At 42.6% G+C, this 21,134-nt stretch overlaps 2 protein-coding genes across 2 annotated transcripts in view; one reads left to right on the forward strand and one right to left on the reverse strand.

Moving 5' to 3' along the window:
• The window catches only part of Specc1l (sperm antigen with calponin homology and coiled-coil domains 1 like), a 113,122-nt gene that overhangs the window by 76,777 nt on the left and 15,211 nt on the right, over positions 1–21,134 (forward strand). The window contains exon 13 of the mRNA XM_036167550.1: positions 1,990–2,092. Within this exon, the coding sequence (XP_036023443.1) occupies positions 1,990–2,092 (103 nt within the window). The remainder of the gene's footprint in view (positions 1–1,989; positions 2,093–21,134) is intronic.
• On the reverse strand, positions 5,595–5,870 carry LOC118569780 (ATP synthase subunit f, mitochondrial-like). The gene has a single exon (XM_036168005.1). The coding sequence runs from the start codon at positions 5,868–5,870 to the stop codon at positions 5,595–5,597; it is 276 nt and encodes a 91-aa protein (XP_036023898.1).

Consider the following 21,134-nt stretch of genomic DNA (forward strand, 5'->3'; position numbering starts at 1 on the left):
GTTTTAGGTCTAGGTTTAAATTATGAACTTTTAAAAAGATTATCATATTGTAGAGACAGGATCTCCCTTTATACCTAGGCTGGCCTTGAGCTCTAGATTTTCCTACCTCAGTTTCCCAGGTGCTGGAATTATAGGCTTATGTCACCATTCCTGGTATATGAACTTACTTTTATTTGCATTTATTTATTTTAAATAATTATTTTAAATAATTATTTAAAATAAATAAATACAAATAAAAGTACCCTTTAAAAAAATAGCCTTTATTTGTATTTTGTGTGTATCATGTGTGTGTAGTACCCACAGAGGCCAGAAGAGGGCATTGGATCCCCAGGGTTGTCTGTGGGTGCTGGGAATCAAACTTGGGTTCTCAGAGCAGCCAGTGCTACTAACCTCTAAGCCATCTCTCCAGGCCCATGAGCTAACTTTTAAAGCCATACCTCTTAGGTGACCAGCCTCTGAGAAATGCGCACCCATAAGCGTACATTTTGTGAATAAGTAGATAGTTAAGGACAAAGCAGCTTGGTCACCCTGCAGTGCCAAGGACTTGCTAGGCACAGTGGAACACACCTCTATCTTAGCACTCAGGGAGAGGAGGCCGAAGGGCTGAGCTCAGGAGTTTGAGCCCAGCCTGGGACATAGTGAGCTTTCATCTCAAAAATCAGGGCATACAGTTTAGCAGTAAACACACGAGAGATATTTTTTAGAAATGATTCATGGGTTTTTTTTGCTTTGTTTGCAATGCTAGGATTGAGCTAGGCTCTGTACATACTAGGCGAGCACCCTGGCTCCAAACAGCAGCCTTAGCACTTTTCGTTTTTATTGTTAGGCTTGTTTTTATTGTTTGTGTTGGTGGTTTTTTTTTTTTTGAGACTAGGTTGCACTAATCACCCAGGCTAGCCTAGGTAGGCCTTGAGCTTGAAACCTTTCTGCCTCCACTCAGAAATGGTGAGATTATAGCATTCCCCATGGGCTGGGCTTGGGCTTGTGATACATACAGCTTTTGGTTCTTGTGTGTGTGTGTGTGTGTGTGTGTGTGTGTGTGTGAGAGAGAGAGAGAGAGAGAGAGAGAGAGAGAGAGAGAGAGAGATATTGATTGTTGTTTGTCTCATGAACTCTCTATGTAGACCAAGCTGGCCTTGAATGTAACAGAGCTCTGTCTGCCTCTGCTCCCTGAGTGCCACCACATACAATGTCATATGTGTTTTCAATGTTTATTTTCCCCCATATCTTTAAAAAATATAGTAAAATTAGTTTTGTTACTTTACTTTTTGTGTATGAGTGTTTTGCCTGATTGTATATCTGTGCACTGCATACATACATACATGGAATCTGTGGAGGTCAGAGGGAAAGACATTGGATCCCCTCGAACTGGAGTTACAGACACTTGTGAGCTCTGTGTGGGTGCTGGGAATTGAACCTGGGTCCTCTGGAAGGGCAGTCAGCACTCTTAACCACGGAGCCATCTCCAGCCCTACCGCCGTCTCTTTTCTGATCTATTTGTCTAATTTTGAGCTCCATGAAGGCTGTGTTTTAGAATTTTTCATCTCATATAACCTTGTCCTCTACACTTACAATGGGTGATTTTGAAATTGATGAGAGACTGAAGACAGAGGGGAAAAAGAAGTGAAATGAGTCAAACCCCGCTATGGAATTTAGCAAGCTGTTGAATAAAAGACCTGGGACGGTTTCAGACGTCCCCCGTGTCACGCTGAGCACCCTGGAGTGCACCCTAGCACTTCTGAATGCACTCGATACAGAGTCTGGGTTGCCATGTGGATGGGGAGTGGAGTTCCTCCTTCTAGCCTAGATAGCTGTAGGTCTCTGGAACTACAAACTAAAAACTGATTGCGAAATTAAGTCCAAAGCTGTGTCTTACCATAAAACAGCCTTCGCTTTGTGCATTTATCTACTCAAAAGTGCAATTAGTGCTGTGGTCTTAATGTGGTACTCAAATATTTCAGCTTGGGGTTCCTTATTTTCACAAATTAGGGAGGAACGGAAAGACCCCCTCTCAGCTTTGGCACGAGAATATGGAGGATCTAAGAGGAACGCCTTGTTGAAGTGGTGTCAGAAGAAAACAGAAGGCTATCAGGTAACGGTGTGCTTCTCTCATTCCGTGTGAGCGAGTGCTGAACAAGTGTCAGCTGCCATGACTGACTTTGTGTCTCACATTCAAGATGATTCCTACCCCGAGTTGTGGGAACACATTCTCAAGTCCGTACTGAACTTGGTTGAGTGCCCCTGTGATGAACTACGTTTCTTATATTTGCAAAGTGCCCCCCGTTTTCCAGGACTGTTGATGAGCACCTTTAAAAAGTCTTCCTTGCTTCGTGTTTGTGAGTGTACGTGGGTGTGCATGCCACAGCGTGCATGTGGAGACCAGGGACAGCCTTTGGGAGTTGTTTCTCTCCATGCACTGTGGGCTCCAGGCTAGTTCAGGTTGTCGGGTTTGCGCCGAAGGCACTTTTACCCACTGAGGACTTTCACCGGCCCTACAACACTTCTTAAATCCAGCAAAGTGCTTCTGTTGAGATGACATCCAGATTAAGACTGAAACATACACATTTCACTTAAAATAGCATAGATATTTGATGTCTGCCTTTGTTTTCATAGCCCTTTGTAGTTCATGGCTCATTGTTTCCTGTCTGGACTGTTAACAATGTCCTGCTGCTTCTTCCTCTCTTTCTTCCAGGATTTTATTCAGGTTTTATTTGACGTGATATTAAATATGACCATGAAGCAGAGATCTAAATCCACACAAATTAAGTGTATTTATTATACTGCTAAAAAATGCGATTTAGATTTACCTAGGGGCCTCACATAGGATTTAAATTACAGAGACTTTTTCCAGATTGCAACTGATTTTCCTCATTAAGGTGCAGGGGAGTGCCACAAAGTGATTGGGGTTCTATATTCCTGGGCTCATGCCAACAAAGTGACCAAAAAAGAACTAACTGTGTTTTCAGAAGATTTTTCTGTGAAAGAAATAAAGTAGTAGAGGGACCCGTGAGCAAGACCTGCAATTAAGAAGCCTCCTGACTTGAGCAGTGACTGTCAGCTCATTACGGTAAATGAGCCAAGTCTATGCAGGAGATGTAGGAGAAGGCAGTAGTCACTGAGCATCTGCCAGTAGTCTGCCCATTTCTAGCTCTTGTTAGCTCTTGTTAGCTAGCGTGGAGATTAGAGTGAGGATGTGAATGGGGAGCTATGCATTGTTAGACAAAATGTGAAGGGTTATAACTGCCATGGGAAATAATTTAGCAATCCTTAAAAACATTCAGAATTACCATATTACCTGACAGTTATATCTCTGGATATATAAACAGAAGAATTGGAAACAAGGATCCAAAGAGACAACTTAGGTATTCCCATGTCCATAGCACCATAGTTCACAGTGGCCAAAAGGTGAGACCATAGTATCCCAGTGACCATTGGCAAACAAGTGAGTAATATGAGATCTCTGCCTGCAGCAGAATGTTGTATGTGTGTAATGAAAACATTCTGATACACTATAAATGAACCTTCAAGGCTAGAGAAACAAACTCTATACAAAAGGACCAATTCTGTATGACTCTGCTTATGTAAATACCCACAACGGCGACATAATGCATGCAGACAGCAGAACCATCTTTGTGTGGGGCTAGAAGAAGGAGGGACGGGAGTTACTGTTTAGTAGTTGCAAGATGAGATGGCAGGTGGTGAGGGAAGTATAGTAGTGCAAATTTCTCATACCACTGATGGTTAAAGTTGTAAATTGTGTGTATACCTCATCAAATAAGAAATTTTTTTAAAGAAAGCAAAGGGTTGTACCCCAAGATATATTTTTAAGGCTATTGTGAAAGGTATTGTTCCCCTGATTCTTCATCAATTTGTTTTTCCTTTGTTTATAAGAAAGCTACTGATTTTTATATGCTAATTTTGTTTCCTGCTACTTTGCTGAAAGTGTTTATCAGCTATAAATGTTTCCTGGTGGAGTTCTTAGTGTTATAAAATCACATCGTCTGGAAATAAAGGTACTTTGACTTCTTCCTTTCCATCCGTCTCCCCTGGATCTCCTTCCTTTGTCCGGTTGCTCCAGCTATGACCTCATATACCATATTGAATAGGTATGGAGAGAGTGGACATCCTTGTCTTGTTCTGATTTTAGTGGGAATGCTTGAGTTTCTCTGTTTAGGTTGATTGGCTCTGGGCTTGGTGTAGATTGCCTTTATTATGTTGAGGTATATCCCTTGTATCCCTAGTCTTGCAGGACTTTTATCATGAAAGTATGTTGCTTTTGTCAAAAGTCTTTTCTGCACTTCATGAAGTGATCATGTGAGTTTTGTCTTCCAGTATGTTTATGTGGTTTATTGTGTTTCTTGATTTATGTATTTATGTATGTTGAATCATCCCTGCATCTCTGGTATGAAGCCAACTTGATTATGGTGGAAATTGTATTTGATGTGTTCTTAGATCCAGATTGCAAGCATTTTATTGAGAATTTTTGCATCTATGTTCATAAAGGAAATTGAGCTGTGTCTTAGTTGGGGTTTCTATTGCTGTGAAGAGACACCATAACCATGGCAACATTTATAAAGGAAACATTTATTGGGTGGCTTACAGTTTCAGAGGTTTAGTCCATTATCATCATGGTGGGACACAGTGGCATACAGGCAGACATGGTGCTGGAGAGGGAGCTGAGGATTCTGTATCTTTGGTCTTTTGGCAATAAGAAGTAAAGTGAGACACTGGCTGTGGCTTGAGCATATATGAGACCCCAAAGCCCATTCCCATGGTGACATACTTCCTCCAACAAGGCCATACTACTCCAACAGAGCCATACCCCCTAATAGTGCCACTCACTATGAGCTTATGTGGGCCAGTTACATTCAAACTACCATGCTGTAATTTTCTTTTTTTGTTGGGTCTTTGTGTGGTTTTGGAATCAGGGTAATTGTTGCCTCATAGAAAGAATTAGGAAGTGTTCCTTCAGTTTCTAATTTGTGGAATAATTTTACAAGTATTGCCATTAATTATTCTTCAAAGGTCTGGTAGAATTCTATGCTGAATTCATCTGATCCATCTGACTCCCCCCCCCCCTTTTGGTTGGTTGTTTGATTGGGAGACTTTTAATTATTGCTTCTCTTTCATTAGGGGCTATGGGTCTGTTTAAATTGCTTATTTGTTCTTGACTTAAATTTAGTAGATTGTATACATCAAGAAATTCATCCATTTCTTTTATGTTTTCCAGTTTGGTGAAGATTTTTCAAGTTTGTCTTTATGGTTCTCTGAATTTCCTTAGTGTCCATTGTAAAATGCCCCTTTCATCTCTGATTTTATTAATTTTTGGATCTTCTGTCTTCTTTTTTTAAATTCAGTTTGGCTAAGTATTTGCCAATCTTCTTTTTTCTCTGAGCACCACCTCTCCATTTCACTGATTCTTTGCGTTTGTTTTTAGTTCATTTATCTCAGCCTTGAGTTTGATTGTTTCTTGCCGTCTACTGCTCTTTTTGAACCACTCAACTTGGATTGGACGTTAGTTCTCAGTCAGGATTTGGAGATTCAGCCACAGATGAATTCTTCATGGATAGGAAGGAGCCATCAGGCCGTTGTACTCAGGTGATAAGTGCTGACCTCTCTACGCTGGTACTTCTGCACCTCTCATGTTTGAGTTCCTTGTAAGAAAGGCAGTAGCTAGAAACCAGAGAGGCTGCCAGCACCATGTTAAACCCTGTGATGCTGCCTTTCCAGGCGTTGATGTGCTTGCGTTGCTGGCTGTAACCTCTGAAAGGCTCCCACAGTGCCACTGCAGCTGAAATTCTGCACCAGTAGCAGCTTGGCAGCTCTCCATGTTTAACCTCTACGAGCTTGAGTGGCATGAGTGACACCATCATGCAGTCCTGGTGTCCCAACCAGTGTGCATGCTGGGAACTGATTTCAGGTCTCCCGCAAGAACAGTACGTGCTCTTGACCGCTGATCCATCTTGTCAGCCCCTACCATAATCTTTTTAAACTAAAAGGCTGATCTGTTAAAGCTCTTAATGTGTCAAGTGCCACGTAAGAAGTGCCAGAGCCCCTTTCCAGACTGGCTGTGCATATGGGGTGAGCATGTGTATCCTTAGACACCAGCAGTGGGTTCAGGCCTTTGGTCTCTGCCACCTCACAAATCTCTGTTCACAAAGGGCCCGTTGTGACACTGGACTGTTTAGTGGAGCAGGAGCTGTTACGTGACACTTAGTATGTGTGCACTGTTTTCACAGACCCCCAAATGAACCATGAATGCTTTATGTCAAAGAAACTATCTCATCAATGGAGATAGATTCCCTGATACTCTTATCTTTTTTCCTTAACTCTTTTAAATGACATCCTCAAATTACTGTGCTGATCACTGTAATCTTATTAACCATCCATTACAAAATAAGCTATTGTGAATACACCTTTTATCTAACAAATACTTTGTCTCCTTTAAAGTGTGCCCTGCCATTATTAAGCACGGCAGTTTTAGACTGTGAGAGTTAGCATTGGAAGGACCTTGATGTTCTGGTTTACTGAGGGAGAAACCCCCTGAAAGATAAAAGACTGCCTCAGTTATATTGTGCTTCCACAAGCAACTTGTAGAGTACTATGTTAAGGACTGAACCTTAGTTTTGTTGTGTTGTTTTCTTTTGGCAGCAACGCTCTACTGTGTTGGGCATGGAACTCAGGGCCTAGCATTCTTAACCATTTGACTGCATCCCCAGCCCCACAATTATGCTTTAAATTTTCATTTAAATAGGGAACTTAGTCCAACAAATATTCTTTATTTTAATAAATTTTCTAAGGTTTTTGAGAATTTTTTTTTCCAAGACAGGGTTTCTCTGTGTAGTTTTGGTGCCTTCTTCCTGGATCTCACTCTGTAGACCAGGCTAGCCTCAAACTCACAGAGATCTGCCTGCCTCTGCCTCCCGAGTGCTGGGATTAAAGGCGTGTGCCACCACCGCCCGGCAAGTTTTTGAGAGTTTTATACAGTGTGTTTTGATCATATTCACACCTGTCTCCCATCTCCTCCCAGATCTACCCTCCCCCTTCCCTATTACCTCACTTAGTGTCTTCTTTTTTATACAACAACAACAGCAACAAATATCAAGTCAGATTTGTGCTGTTGATGTGCGCTTGGATGTGTGGCCTTCCAGTGAAGGGTGGTTGATTCCAGGGGCCACAAAAGGACTTCTCCCTCATCGATCAGTCACCAGTAGCTCCTCAGCTTAGGGATGGGATTCTGTGTTCATCTCTCTTCTCCACCTTGAGCTTGTACAAGTGTGTTGTCACAACTGCTGGGAGCTCCTGTGTGCCACCTTTCTCGCTGTGCCTTCCTCCCCCTCTTCCACAAGGATCCCTTGGCCTTAGGGGGAGGGGCATGGTGTCGACGCCCTATTTAGGGCTGTTCACTCTACAGACTCTTATTCTCTGCTCCTCAGCCAGATTTGGGTCTGTGTTAGTTGTCATCTGCTGCGTGAAGAAGCTTCTTTGATGAGTGTTAAAAGACGCACTAATCTATGGATATAAGTCATCAGAAATCAACTTAATAATTTGTCATGTTAACACAGTAATAGTGGTCAGTTCTCCCCAAGACCCATGGCGCCCCTGTTTCTGCTTCCTCAAAAACAAGAGGGAACCCCAATTCTGGTCCTCATGCTTATGCAGACAAACACTCTACCCATAGAGCCAGCTTCCCAGCCTGAGAGCTTCGTTTTAGATGAAAACACTCAGTTTCTGATAAAACACCACACTTAGAAATGAACTAGCTTAAATCTAAAGGATAGTGAAATCACTTTATCTAGTACCAAGCAGTTTAATAAACACAGACTTGAGTCCTGCTTGAGGTTCTTGAAGTTTTATTGGGAGATGTGCTCCATTAATATGTAGACAGTATCAGACATTTCTTAGTGGAGAGTCTATGGACTCATGTTGCTTCATCACTCTATTTTTCTTCTTTCTTTCCAGAGCTGAGGACCGAACCCAGGGCCTTACACTTGCTAGGCAAGCGCTCTACCACTGAGCTAAATCCCCAACCCATCACTTACGTTTGTTTTGTTGTTGTTGTTTTGGTTTGGTTTTTTGAGACAGGATTTCTCTGTGTAGCTTTGGCTGGCCTGGTACTCACTGTAGCCCAGGCTGTCCTCGAACTCACAGAGATCCGCCTGCCTCTGCCTCCCGAGTGCTGGGATTAAAGGCGTGCGCCACCACCGCCCGGCATCACTCATGTTTTTAAGGGCAGTGCTTTATCTGCATTGTAATATTTCCTTCTAATATAAAAATTAGTAGTGAGCTCTGTGCTGGGACTTCTGCCGAGTATAGAGGTAGAAGTCAGGGAACAAAAGTGTAGGTAGTGTTGTCAGGAAGCTGTGGTAAGTACTTAGCAGTCAATCATATCAGCCCTTAGCAGCCAGTGTGGACTTCTGTTTAGTTACAGTACAGTAATAGGCCCAGGCCTCTCCCGAGACAAACAAACAAGCAAACAAAAAGTATCTTCAAAATCAACTAACCAAGACAGCTCTGCCAGACTTGAAGAGAAGAAAGCACCTTGAATTGAGTACCATGTTTACCCATATTTGTTTATTTATATAATCTTTTTGCTTGGTGATATCAATAAGTAAAGTTTCCTTTCATTACTACTTTGCTGAAGATTTCTTTTGAAAAAAAAAAAAAATCAAGAATGAGTCAGGTGTAGCAGTATATGGCTTTAATCCCAGCACTCACTCAAGAGGCAGAGGCAGGAGGACCTCTATGACATAGTGAGTTTGAGGACAGCCAAGGCTACGTAGTAGGACCCTATCTCAAAAAAGGGGAGAGGTTAGAGAGATGGTTTGGTGGTTAAGAGCAATGGCTGCTCTTCTAGAGGACCTAGGTTCAGTTTCCAGTACCTACATGGCAGTTGAAAAGTGTCTGTAACTCCAGTTCTAGAGAATCAGATGTCCTTTTCTGGCCTCTATAGGCATGAATGTGGTGCATGCAGTGTATAAAATAATGAATAAATAAGCCATCTTCTACCCACCCACCCCTCCAAAAAACACCCCAAACCAAGAATGAATGTTGTGTTTTGTCAAATGTTTTATCTGTGTCTGTTGAGTTGATCCTATGGTTTTTCTTTTTTGGTTTGTTGACAGAGGAAATTAAATCACTCTGTTTTGAATATTAAATCATTTGTATTCCAAGGACAGACATTAATGGTTAATGGAGTATTATATTTTCTCTTTATTGTTAGACCCTATTAAGAAGTCTTACCACTTTGTTTCTGTATACTTTGTCAGTATATGGCATCAAGATATGTTGACTTCCTCAAATAAACTGTTAGGAATTACCTCTTCGGGTCTAGGGAGAAATTTGTGTAGAACTGGCATGATTTTTTTTTATGTATTTGGTAGAATTTCCCAGTGGAGCCTCTGGACTTGGGGTTTTCTTTGTGGGAAAGTTTTTAACTAAAACAATCTGATTTCTTTAATGGATACAGACTGTTTATCTCTTTATCTATGAATGAACTTAGTTTTAAGAAATCTGAGTTGACAAAGGTATTCAGAGTATCTGTAGGATTCCTTTTATATATAATAGTGTAATTTTTATAGTCTTTTTTTCTCAGATTAATCTGCCTAGACGTTTATCAAATATATTTGTCTTACCGAAGAAGTGGTGTTTGGTTTTGGTTTTGATAGTCTGTGTTATTTTTAGTTTCTGTTTCATCAGTCCCACTGTAATTGTTATTGTTTCTTTCTTGCTCCTTTGAGTTCCATTTGGTTTTGTTTTTAAAGGAGGATCAACTTACTTTGTCTAGTGTTTTCTGAAGGTCAGTGCATGATCACTCAGATCCACGGACTTGGGCAGAACGGCGTGGGTGCAAGGGCGTGTGCAGAGGGGCCGTGCAGGGCGGTGGGACGAGGAAGGCTCACTTGCTTTTCAGTCTCTTAGGGTGAAAGTCGTCACCTTGATTTGAAGCTTTTCATCTTTTTGGTTGACGTTCTATAAGTTTTGCTGTGTCCTATTTTAATCCAGAATACTCTTCAACATTTCATTTCTTTCCGTTTCATTTTTACTTAATTGTATTTTGAAACAGTGTGCTACGTTGCTTAGGCCTTGCACTCCTGGCCTCAAGCCATTCTCCTGTCGTAGTCTGTCAAGTAGGTGACTGATTTAGGGTTTTGACCCATGGGCTACTTAGAAGAGTGTTGTTTGGTTTCTAAATATGTGAGGATTTTTCCAGAGATCTAAATGTTTAATTCCACTGTGCACAGAGACTCCTTTCAAATTTATTAAGACTCATTTGAGGACTTGGACTGATTAGTTGGTTGCTGGTTTCTCTCTGTATCTGAGGCTGGCCTAGAATGTGAGGCCGTTCTCTTGCCGCAGGCTCCCACATACTGGGATGGCAGGTGTGCAGTAGCTTGCCTAGCTCCAGAAACTTCCTGGATCCGTAGGTGTTTACGATTCTTTCTCTTGAGAAATTTGCTTCTGTTGTTATGAGATGATATTTTCATCCCTGGTGATATCTCTTATTCTTCATTTTACTTTTTCTGATAATAATATATATACTTTCACTTTCTTTTATTAATTCAGCATGGTATGTGTATTTTTGTGTGTCTGAGTATGCACAGGTGTGTGTCTGCGCGTGCCTGTGCCTGCTACATCTGTACTTATGCATGTGGCGGTTGGAAGTCAACCTTGGCCATTGTTCCGTATGTTGCCTACCTTCTTTGTTACATTTTTATTTTTAATTATGTGTGGGGGCATGTGCATCCATGCAGGTACCCTTACAGTCCAGAAGAGGCTGTTGGGTCTCTTGGAGCTGGAGTTACAGGCAGTTGTGAGCCATCTGACCTGGGTGCCAGGAACTGAACTTTGGTCCTCTGGAGGAGCACTATACTCTCTTAACCACGTCTCCAGCCCTTTCCCTCCTTCCCTTCCTCTTTCCTCCCCTTTTTGTAGAGTCTCTCCATGGCTTGAGCTTGCTGATTAAGTTAGGCTGACTGACCCCTAATTTAATCTACTCCCCAACACTGGGGTACAAGCCTGCCCCTGGGGCCCTCATGCTTGCATGCCCTTTTCCAGCTGAGTGATCTGCCTAGCTCCTATTGTACTGCTTTTCGGTGGCAGATAATTTATTAGTGTCTTTATTTTGTTACTGATTTTTCTAAGATTTAACTGTAAATTCTAGTTGACTTGAGGTTTGTCTTAATTCCCTCTAAAAAGGGAAGACAAGAGAGCAGCCTTGCCCTGGTATGGTTTGATCTCTCCTTTCTTTGTACTGCCATCTCATGTGTATACCCATGTGCTACAAACCTGAGAGAGTAGCATGCAAAGGAGACCAGAAGAGCTGCCTTTAGCAGGACCGCACACTCCTGCTGTTTTTACCTCAGATTTTTCTAGCCACTTTTCATGAATCATAAGGTTATTTGCCTTTAGTTGATTTCCAGTGTTCTAAATGGTTATTTTTGAAAATTTTGGGGTTGTTCTGAATTTGCTTTTTAGGGGAAATATTTGTCTATCTTTTGCTCTACCACAGCCAAAAATTTCCTAGCATGCTTTAGTTTGGTATTTTCTCCCCTAACCTCAGTCCTCTTTTGACTAAGCAAAATCAAAGGCAGGACCTTAACATTTATTCTTTCAGGGGTGTGACTCCAAGGTTGAGGGTCAGCATAGTCAGAAATCGTTAACAGATAAACCTTCCCAACATCCTTTGTGACAATAGACCATTCACAGACAAGCAGGGGAAAGGAGGTTCTTTCATAGAGTGCATGAAGTGAGTATGCTCAGCTCTCCCAGCTTGTGAGTTGTGTGTGTGCAGATGACTCTTCCTGCCTAAGGAGCCTGCCTTCAGAGCTCGGGTTCCTCCATTCTTGCCGGGTCCACATGCTGGAGCGGAGGAGGATGCAGTAGGAGTAGGGAAGCCTCTTCAGCTGACCCATTCCATGTTCTTGTTCTTTCATCCCGTCTGGTTTTCGAAGAGGACTGGAGTATTTTTCAGAGAGATGGGACGGATGTACCCTACCCCCATTCTTCCTTCTTTTTCTCCTTTCTCTTCCTGCAACTGCGCTTGCTCCATGATTAGAATTAGGACCAGGCCAGAGAGGGTGGAATGAGAAAGGGTAGGCAGGCTGGAGTCCTGCTGGAGACACCAGTTACAACATGTTATACTTCATTTCCTCTTCTGTAACTGACCTCTCAGGTCACAGGAATGACTTCCCAGAGTTACATTAAAAAGGTGTAAGTATACATAAGGTTTTGATCTGAATCAAATCTAAGTTGGAAGTCTAAATCTCTTCAGTTTTCCTTGTGTTTTACATGGAAACTGAGTATGTGAAACGATTTTTATTGTTTGTAAATATTACTGTGTTCGAGGGATTAAAAATACTTGAACAAAGGGGAGAAAGGATAGCCTGATTTGTAGCCCCACCCATTCTTTCTGTGGTGTGTGCCCACTAAAATGTGGCACAGTGAAGCAGAAAAACTGCCAGCGTGTAGCATCCTCTGCCTTGATGGCAAGAGGTCGTCATCTGGAGAGCAGCGGACAGACAAGAGCTTCACATTTCTCCAAGGCACCACCAGGGAATAGAAAAGCTCGGGGCTTTTCCTGGGCTCTGTGTTTAGTGTGCTACAGACGTTAGATGATGGCTTTGTGGTCACGGTGGAGTGAAAGAACTCTTTTCCTGTTTTCAGGGGATTCCTTTTAATGCCAAACATAGCAGCTGGGAAACAAAGTTTTCCCAGAAGCAAGTGTACTTACTGCATTTTGTCTAAACATGATTTTGACAGCATCTATTAACATCTATTTCCAGAAATGTCAGCGCTATAATTTTAAAAAGTTAATTCTTAGTACTGTTACATAAATTACTTTGATCTGTGTCTTGAGTTTCTGTTTTTGAGAAAGGAGCTCTCACATTGTAGCCCAGGCTGTCCCCAAACTTGCAGTCTCCCAAGTGCTAGAGTTCAGGCGTGAGCCATCATACCTTGCAAGCGTGTGGTAGCACACAGGAGGTGAGACTACTCAGTCACCTCTCCTCCTCCCTGGCTGACACAGTTTGACTTTCCTGCATAAGTGAGGAAGTAGAGAAATGACAAGGACCGATTCTTAAATGCCAACCTTGAACCTCTTCCTTGTAAGTATTTTTAGATCCACAGCCAAAAGCCATGGATTCGGGGAGCTGTCTGGTAATGACGCCCTTCCAGGCACCTGGCGGTCCTGCCCTGCATACAGGAAGAATAGCTGCATGGAAATAAGTACTACTACTTCGCCAACCCAGTGGGTTCTGAAAGACCCAAGAGACTGGCCTGAAGAGTTGGAATGGACTTCTAGATGCTCGTCTTCCCACTGGATGCAGAAGTGCATTGTCTGTGCATTTTGCCTCCATGTGACCTCCACCCATGATGTACAGGAAACCTGCTGAGTGTAGTCACATGTTTGGTTTCCAGTGTTCTTGGCTAGCTTTAAAATAATTGACTTAAGGATGAATTTCCTTAGATGAAAAGCAAGGCACTAAACCTACACATGATGCTGTATGTCTATAAATCCTAGTATTTGGGAGGCAGAGGCAGGAGGATCAAGAGTCAAGTTATCCTCTAATTCAAAATGAGTTTGAGGCCAGCCTGGGCTACATAGCTACATTGGAAGATCTTATCCCAAAAGAAAAAGAAAAAAAAGAAGGAGATAGATACTGAGTCAGCACCTCAAATTCTAGTCTCAGAAGTTGGAGACTTGTAGGTTCCGGCAAAGGGATCCTGAGTTTGAGGCTAGCCTAAGGCTAGACACTGAGACACTAACTTAAGTGAAGATAGAGAGGAGGGGAGGAATATCGCTGTCTCAAGTCTGACCTCGCAGTCACACAGACTGGGCCTTTAATTTCTTAGGATATGGAACCTACAGATGAGAGTCACAACATGCATGTTTGTTACTTTACAATTGGATCTCCAGGCTCTCAGCGGCTGACTGTTAATATACTATGCTATCCACCCCCAGCCTCCAGCAGCATTCTGACTCTTCAGGAAGTTTCCATAAGTAGGTATTTTTATTATGAGCAATGCTAAGAAATAAGAGAAACCAGCTAAGTAACATTTTCAAGATCTGCTTAATTATTTTATTAAAAGCAGAATCATTAAATTGTCTGATTCAAATAGTTTTTAAAAATTCATTGTAAATAAATGTGTGCAATCCCCTTTCCTGTGTTTCATCTGGTTCAGGATGCTAGCTCAGTGGTGTGGCAGCTACAGAGGAGCTCAAGTTTGACACGTTGATTTCATTATATAGATGATTGCCTTGGATGTCATAAATGAGTTTAGCCTGAGGGCATCCTGCTATTTCAGGTGACCTCTCCATTTGTAGAAGCAGCTTACTTATGAAGACTGCCACCTCCTGATAAATCATTCTGGAAAGGACGCTCAGCCATTACACTGTCAGGAGGGAAGAAAGAGGGGGAGGTTTCTTTTCTGAATGGGCTTTTTAGGTCTGAGAGAACGAAGGCTGGCCTGCTCGTCTACAAACGCCATCCAGAACTTAATGGCTTCAGATAATGACTTCATCTGTTTAGCTCATCACTCTGCAGTCTGGGTGGGGCATAATGGGTATGTCTCTCCTTCATTTAGCTTCCTCAGAGGTGGCTCAGTACTGCCTGCAGCTGGAATCATCTCTTGGCTATTTCCCTCAGGACTGGTGGTTGGTGGCTAATGGCCATGACAGAGTCTCTATGCACAGCCTCTCTTGGCGACACCTGCCTTCTAGGGGCACATGTCATGAGGGAGACAGGTCAAAGTGTCTCTCCTTCTGTGATCTGGTCCTGGTCATGTCCTTTCTGCCACACTGATTTTGAGGCAGTGAAGCTATGCCTGTCCCCCCACCCCCAGGAGGGCAGGGGGGCAGGCAGGAAAACAAGTAGCACGTCTTGAGGGTTTTTGAGAAACCGTGTCTCGAAAAACCAAAATAAATAAACAAACAAACAAATAAAAACTGTACACATGACACGCAGTGCCCGTAGATGGATGACTGCCTGGAAACTAAGGAGAAAGGGTGAGACCCAAGAGAGTGCAGAGTGCATGAGGACCTTCATGTACTAAAGAGAGTGTGGTCCAGAAAGATTGCTGCGGTTGTATGCCCCAGAACCTAGCAATATGACACAGGCTGGACACAGCCTTACACTCTTTTTAAAAATAAACTCTTCCTCCCAAGAAGGAGCAACCTAAGTTTTCGTTTTATTTATTCATTTATTTATTTATTTATTTATTTATTTATTTATTTATTTATTTATTTTGGTTTTTCGAGACAGGGTTTCTCTGTGTAGCTTTGCACCTTTCCTTGAACTCACTCTGTAGCCCAGGCTGGCCTTGAACTCACAGAGATCCGCCTGGCCCTGCCTCCCGAGTGCTGGGATTAAAGGCTAACTTGATGTAAGTGGAAATAATTTACACAGTGAGAATTGCCTCTTTCACTTAGGAAATCAGTTCTGTTGTACATGCCAGTAACTCATTTCCCTTTCTTCTGAGTAGTAGCCTGTGTTATAGGTGTATCACAGTGTGTCTGTCCAACTTCTCACTAGCATTTGGATTATTTCCAGTTACTGCTACTGTAAGTAAAACTCCTAGGTACCTTCATGTGCATGTGTTTATATGATAGGTTAGCTTAGCTGCTCTTACAAAGTATCATAGATAAACAAAGTATCATTTACAAATAAAACTAATTCTTTTAGATCTGGAGACAAAATCTGGAGTCTGAGATCAGAGTTTCCAGTGGTCAAATTCTGTGAGGTTCATACCCCAGGTTGCAACTTGCCATCTTATATCTTCACATGGTAAAAAAAGCAGAACTATCTGGGACTCTTTTGTTTATGCTTGGTTTTGAGGTAGTCTATGTATCCCTGTCAGGCCTGGAATATGCTGGGTCAACCAGACTGGTGTGGAGCTTTCACTGATCTCCTGTGGCTGCCTCTCAGATGCCAGGGTTGCAGATATGCACTGCTCTACCTGGCTTGGAATTCTTTTTCCATTATTATTATTAATTTTCTTCTTCCTTCTCTTCCTCCTTCTCCTCCACCTCTCTTCTTTGAGACAAAGGGACTCAAGCAAATTCCTGCCTGGTGTACCACCCCACCCACCCCCAACACACACACACATATTTGAAGTCACAGGCATGCACCACTGTATCTGGCTTGGAATCCTTCAGGACACTAATGGCATTCAGTGGGTCTCTACTCTCATGACTTGATCACTTGCCCGAACCCTGGCTCTTTATACATCACTGTAGAAGTTCAGGTTTGAATGTGTGGGTTTGGGAGGGACAAGAGCATTGTCTGCGGATCTTAAATGCACACGTGAAGAGAGGAGCTAGGTGAGTTGAAGCAGCTTAAGAAGCTGCCAAGTTGTCTGTGGGAGGGGCCACATCACTTTGCTTTCCACTAGTGTTGGAGGGCTCCGATTCTTTCCTATCCTCTGGGCCGCTCAAGGCCTCAGAAAGTGTGAAGTGCAGCTTCTTGTGGTTTAGTTTTTATAGCGTCTTTCCATAGTCGTCTTTGCTACCATATAATTGTTCTTCTGCTTATTCTGTTATTCTGTGTTGTTTGTCGACTTTTAGGATCTCTTTAAATATTTTGAGTTCAAGTCCTTCATAACATTCAAACATTTCCTCGCTTTCTGTTACTTGCCATTTTTGCTCTTAATATTTTTTGAAGGACAGAAGTTCTTGATTTGGATTTTTGAGGCAGGGTTTCCCTGTGTAGCTTTGCACCTTTCCTGGAACTCACTTGGTAGCCCAGGCTGGCCTTGAACTCACAGAGATCCACCTGCCTCTGCCTCCCAAGTGCTGAGATTAAAGGCGTGCACCACCACCGCTGGGCTAGTTCTTGATTTTAATAGCATCTAATTTGTGAAATTATTTTTTAGGGAAATCTTTTATGGATGCTTTAGTGTTATATATAAATGTTTGACTACCCCAAGATCTCAAAGAATTGTTTCTTCTTTTTTCTGGAAAATTTCTGCATTTAGGTCTGAGTTCTCCTCTGCATATGGTTTAAGACATACATTGAGGTGAGCTTTGTAGCCTGTGGGCTCTTAAGTTGGGGAGGATTGTATGTGATGGATTCAAAAGCATCTTAAGGACAGAGTGCATGGTCACACTGGTTCATACAGGACGTCCCATAGTATCCGAGATGGAGTGGCATGAAGCAAAGAGCACAACAGACCTTCCCAGAGAGAAGGATGTCTCGCCGGGTTTAGAGCGCAGACCTTCCCAGAGAGAAGGATGTCTCGCCGGGTTTAGAGCGCAGACCTTCCAGAGAGAAGGATGTCTCGCCGGGTTTAGAGCGCAGACCTTCCAGAGAGAAGGATGTCTCACCGGGTTTAGAATGGCAGCTGGAGAAAGGAGGAAGGGAAGGTGTGCAGAAGCAGGTTCTAGGTAACGGGCTTTTGAGTTTCTACTGTTTCAGTGCACTGTGTTTTCATCTCCACACTCTGCAGAAGAAATTCAGTGTAGAGAAAACAAAGGCTGTGACCTTGTTGAGCTGAGTGTCGAATGGGATGAGGTGTTGCTCTCAGTGACAGTGGTACTTTGGGGTTACGCCTGCTAAGTGGGGTGCTTGTTAGGAGCATCTCTGTAATGCCAACTCCTTCAAGTGTCTCAATTCGTGAAGAACTGTTTTCTGTTTCTGTTCTGAACCATGAACTGTGTACATAACCACCGACCATGGGCAGCCGGAGGGTAATTAAATACAAGTAGGAACAGTTTGTAATCTAGAGCATGACCTTTGTCCTCGGGAACTTTCAAATTATTTCTGAAACTATCATTTCCAAGCCTTTTAGAACTATGCCTTTTCCTGGGCATAATGTAACTGTTTTTTAATGACTCAGATTCATCATTGTGGATATTTTTTTTTACATCAACATTGAGTTTTGTGTATCCTTTGTATTTCTGTTGCCTTTGCTTTTCCCTTATTGTCCTCAGCCCTTTCTATCTTGTCGCATCCTGTGTTGTATACCAAGAAAATAGCAAGAAAAACTGGTAATGAACTCATTTGCAAAATACAGTCGGAAACGATGGCATCAGGAATGAAGTGTCATGCATAGGGCAGCAGTGGTGGAGTACATGTTCCCCTCTAAGGCCTGGTCAGCTCTGTCCACCATAACTATGGTGTCTGTTACATCTGGTCCACAGTAAAATCTCCTGTGGTTTCTCTTAACAATCTGTTGTAGTAAAGGAAAGTGAATTGTGGGGTTTGGGGTTTAGAGGAAGCCAGAGGTGGCAGCATGTTGCCACCTTTCCAGAGGTTTTGCCATTTCCTTCTGCCAGAACTACCTGGTAGGTGTGCAGAGTAACACCCACAGGTTTAAGAGAACAACTTGGTCCCTGCTGCAAATACAAAAGAGGTTCATCGTAAGGTGAGCATGCTATACAGAGCATCTCTTTCCTGAGATCATTTCCTTTCCAAGCTCCTGTGAGACCACAGCATTCACATCCAGGATGTCTGCAATTGGATGGCCTGGGTATGCTGGGTCAGGCTGAGTACATTACCCGCATTTCAGAACTAGGACAAGCTATGCCAGGAAAGACCAGGGGTCCTTCCAATTCTCCTGTGCCATCTCAGAGTGAGGGAGTGAGGCAGACAGGTAAGCTTCCTGAATGTGAGTTCCAAGACAGAAGTGATGTGTCCAAGTGTGTGGAGGGGTTCGCCATCAGTACAGTGGTCCAGATCTTCTCACTGTATATTGATTAGTAGGATGCTGTGGTTTTAGGGATATATTCAACCTGTCTATGCTTTCAGATGCTCTGGACTTTGTTTCTGGATTTGTACTTCTCTTGGTGTTTTCTTATGCCTGCATATTATTCATCAAGGCATGGCTGACACTAGAAAACCATCAGCCCCTCTGCTTAAGTCCTTAGGTAGGATGAAGCCCACTTTTGAAGAGTCTCTTTGGGAAGCAAGGTCATGGAAGTTCAATTCTCTGAATGGACGCTCTGAAGGCCCATGCTAGAGGCCTTCTTCATCTCTGGGCATGACTGGAGAAGAGGAATTTGAAACCACTGTGGTATCTTTTGGTACCCAGAACTCTGTTTTACATTTGTTCTGTGTTGTTGGTTGAATCAACACTGTCTTGTGGTCAGGAGCAAGGAAGGCAAGAGAAGGCACAGTGTGCCAGCCCCAGCAAGAGCAGCTGTCTGCTTTACCAACTGTCCTGTTGATCCTCATACTTGGTGCATCCCTTAAGCAAAGTTCTAGCATGGACTGAAGAGCCTTTGTGGAGAAGGTACTTGAACAAGGTTTCTGTGTTGGTTGCATGGGGTGCCTTGGTAGAATTCACATCCTTTACTTTCAGATCCTGAACACAAAATTGACAGCTTTTTTTTTTTTTTTCTAAGAGTAAACTGAAAAAGGTCTCCAGGGATGTTTTGTAATGCTTAATTTTCCTCCCTCAGACATGCCTATTCTCTTATGCGTTTGGGACAGGCAATGCTTCCACACAGCCACCCTCCCATCTTGCTTTTGCCAAGCCTGTCCCAGAGCACACACCAGGGCAGATGTTTGAGAGTTACTGTGAGTGCCCTCTGAAGTCAGAATTACATCTTGGTTTTTAATAACCCCTGGCAGACCAAAGCTAAATCTGTGGAAATATCAAATCTATAGAAATGTTAATTAAGGAAAACAAAACTAATTCCTTAAGCTGCTACTAAAACTGCTCACAGCGTGCCCTTAGTTCACCAGCTTTGGACAAGCACTCATCTCCTCCCAGGAACTCCTGAGTCCTCAGGAAGCCATCATTGCTGGCCCTCCGTGCTCTTCCTCCATTAAAAAGTTACTGCGTGTTAGACACACGCGCTCATGGGAAGCAAAAGATAGGATCCTTATTTCTTAGGGTGACATTTGCTAACCTACTCTTAACTATCCTCTCAAAATAGGTTAATTTGCCTGAAAAAAAGGTATAAAGTCTTTAACCCTCCCAAACATACTGCATACTGCATACTTTATTTATGATGCTTCAATATATTTGGAGGCATTCTTGGAGCTTTGAACCAGTTGTGGGAAATTATTATTTGAACGTGGTTGTGTTTCTCAGAATCAGGGACAGTGTCTCACTGTTGGGGTTTGAAGAAGCTATTCATGCGGATGATGTGTCCAGTTTCTGTGGTAGTACCAGGGCTGCTCAGTCTTCTAGTGGTGAAGAAAGACAGTTGATAGGTACTCTGGCACCTTTTCTGTTTTTAAGAAGTAATTTATTTCTTTTCTTTCTTCCTTTTTTTATTTGTTTATTTTTCAAGACAAGGTTTCTCTGTGTAGTTTTGGTGCCTGTTCTGGATCTTGCTCTGTAGACCAGGCTGACCTCGAACTCAGAGAGATCTGCCTGGCTCTGCCTCCTGAGTGCTGGGGTTAAAGGTGTGTGCCACTGCCACCTGGCAAGAAGTAATTTTTTAAGGATGGGCCATAATATATTCCCATAAATCGCTTCATGAAGAAGCAACTATGTTTAAGTTATGTGACCTTTTAGTAAATATTCTGAAGAAGTTACTTGCTACTGAGCTCTGCCTGGCATATAGACATACTAGGTATAAAGTACTGCAGAATATCTGCTAATTAAAAAAAAAAACTATGGGAAAAACACATTTAATAAAGTTTACCATTTACCTATTTAAAAAATATGTAATCCAGTGGTATTTAGAGTGCTGTGCATAGATTACGTACCTAGCTCCAGAACTTTCCATCAGCTCCCAATGGAAATCTTCTACACAAGAAGTTGTCACTCTCCTCTCCTTTCCTCCAGTACCTGGCAACCTCTAATCTATTTTGTGTGTGTTTCATTTAGTTTCAAGATTCACTCATGTTTCAGTGTGTCAGCACACCATTCCTTTCTATGGCTGACAAACATTGTGTGTCGTACAAAAAGACTACATTTCATTTACCCATTGGTGGGTATTTGGAGTGCTTCCCTTTGGGGGCTGTTGTGGTTGTAAGGTTGCTTTGACTGTGGCTATCCAGGTGTTTATATGAACATCTGTGTTCAGTTCTAAGCCTTTACCATGGAAGTACCATCATTAGTCACATGGTGGCCATGTTTGACTGGCTGAGGACTTGGGAGGCTCCTCAGTGGCTCTAGTGACTATCATTTTTCTTTGGAGTTGGGTGCTGAGGATGAAGCCCAGAGCTTCGCATGTAACA

Source organism: Onychomys torridus, chromosome 18, assembly GCF_903995425.1.
Source record: "Onychomys torridus chromosome 18, mOncTor1.1, whole genome shotgun sequence".
Lineage (NCBI taxonomy): Eukaryota > Metazoa > Chordata > Mammalia > Rodentia > Cricetidae > Onychomys > Onychomys torridus.

What these genes read in the sequence shown, in the direction of transcription:
- LOC118569780 (XM_036168005.1), bottom strand. Translation starts at nt 5,870, where the DNA reads ATGGTGTCACTCATGCCACTCAAGCTCGTAGAGGTTAAACATGGAGAG.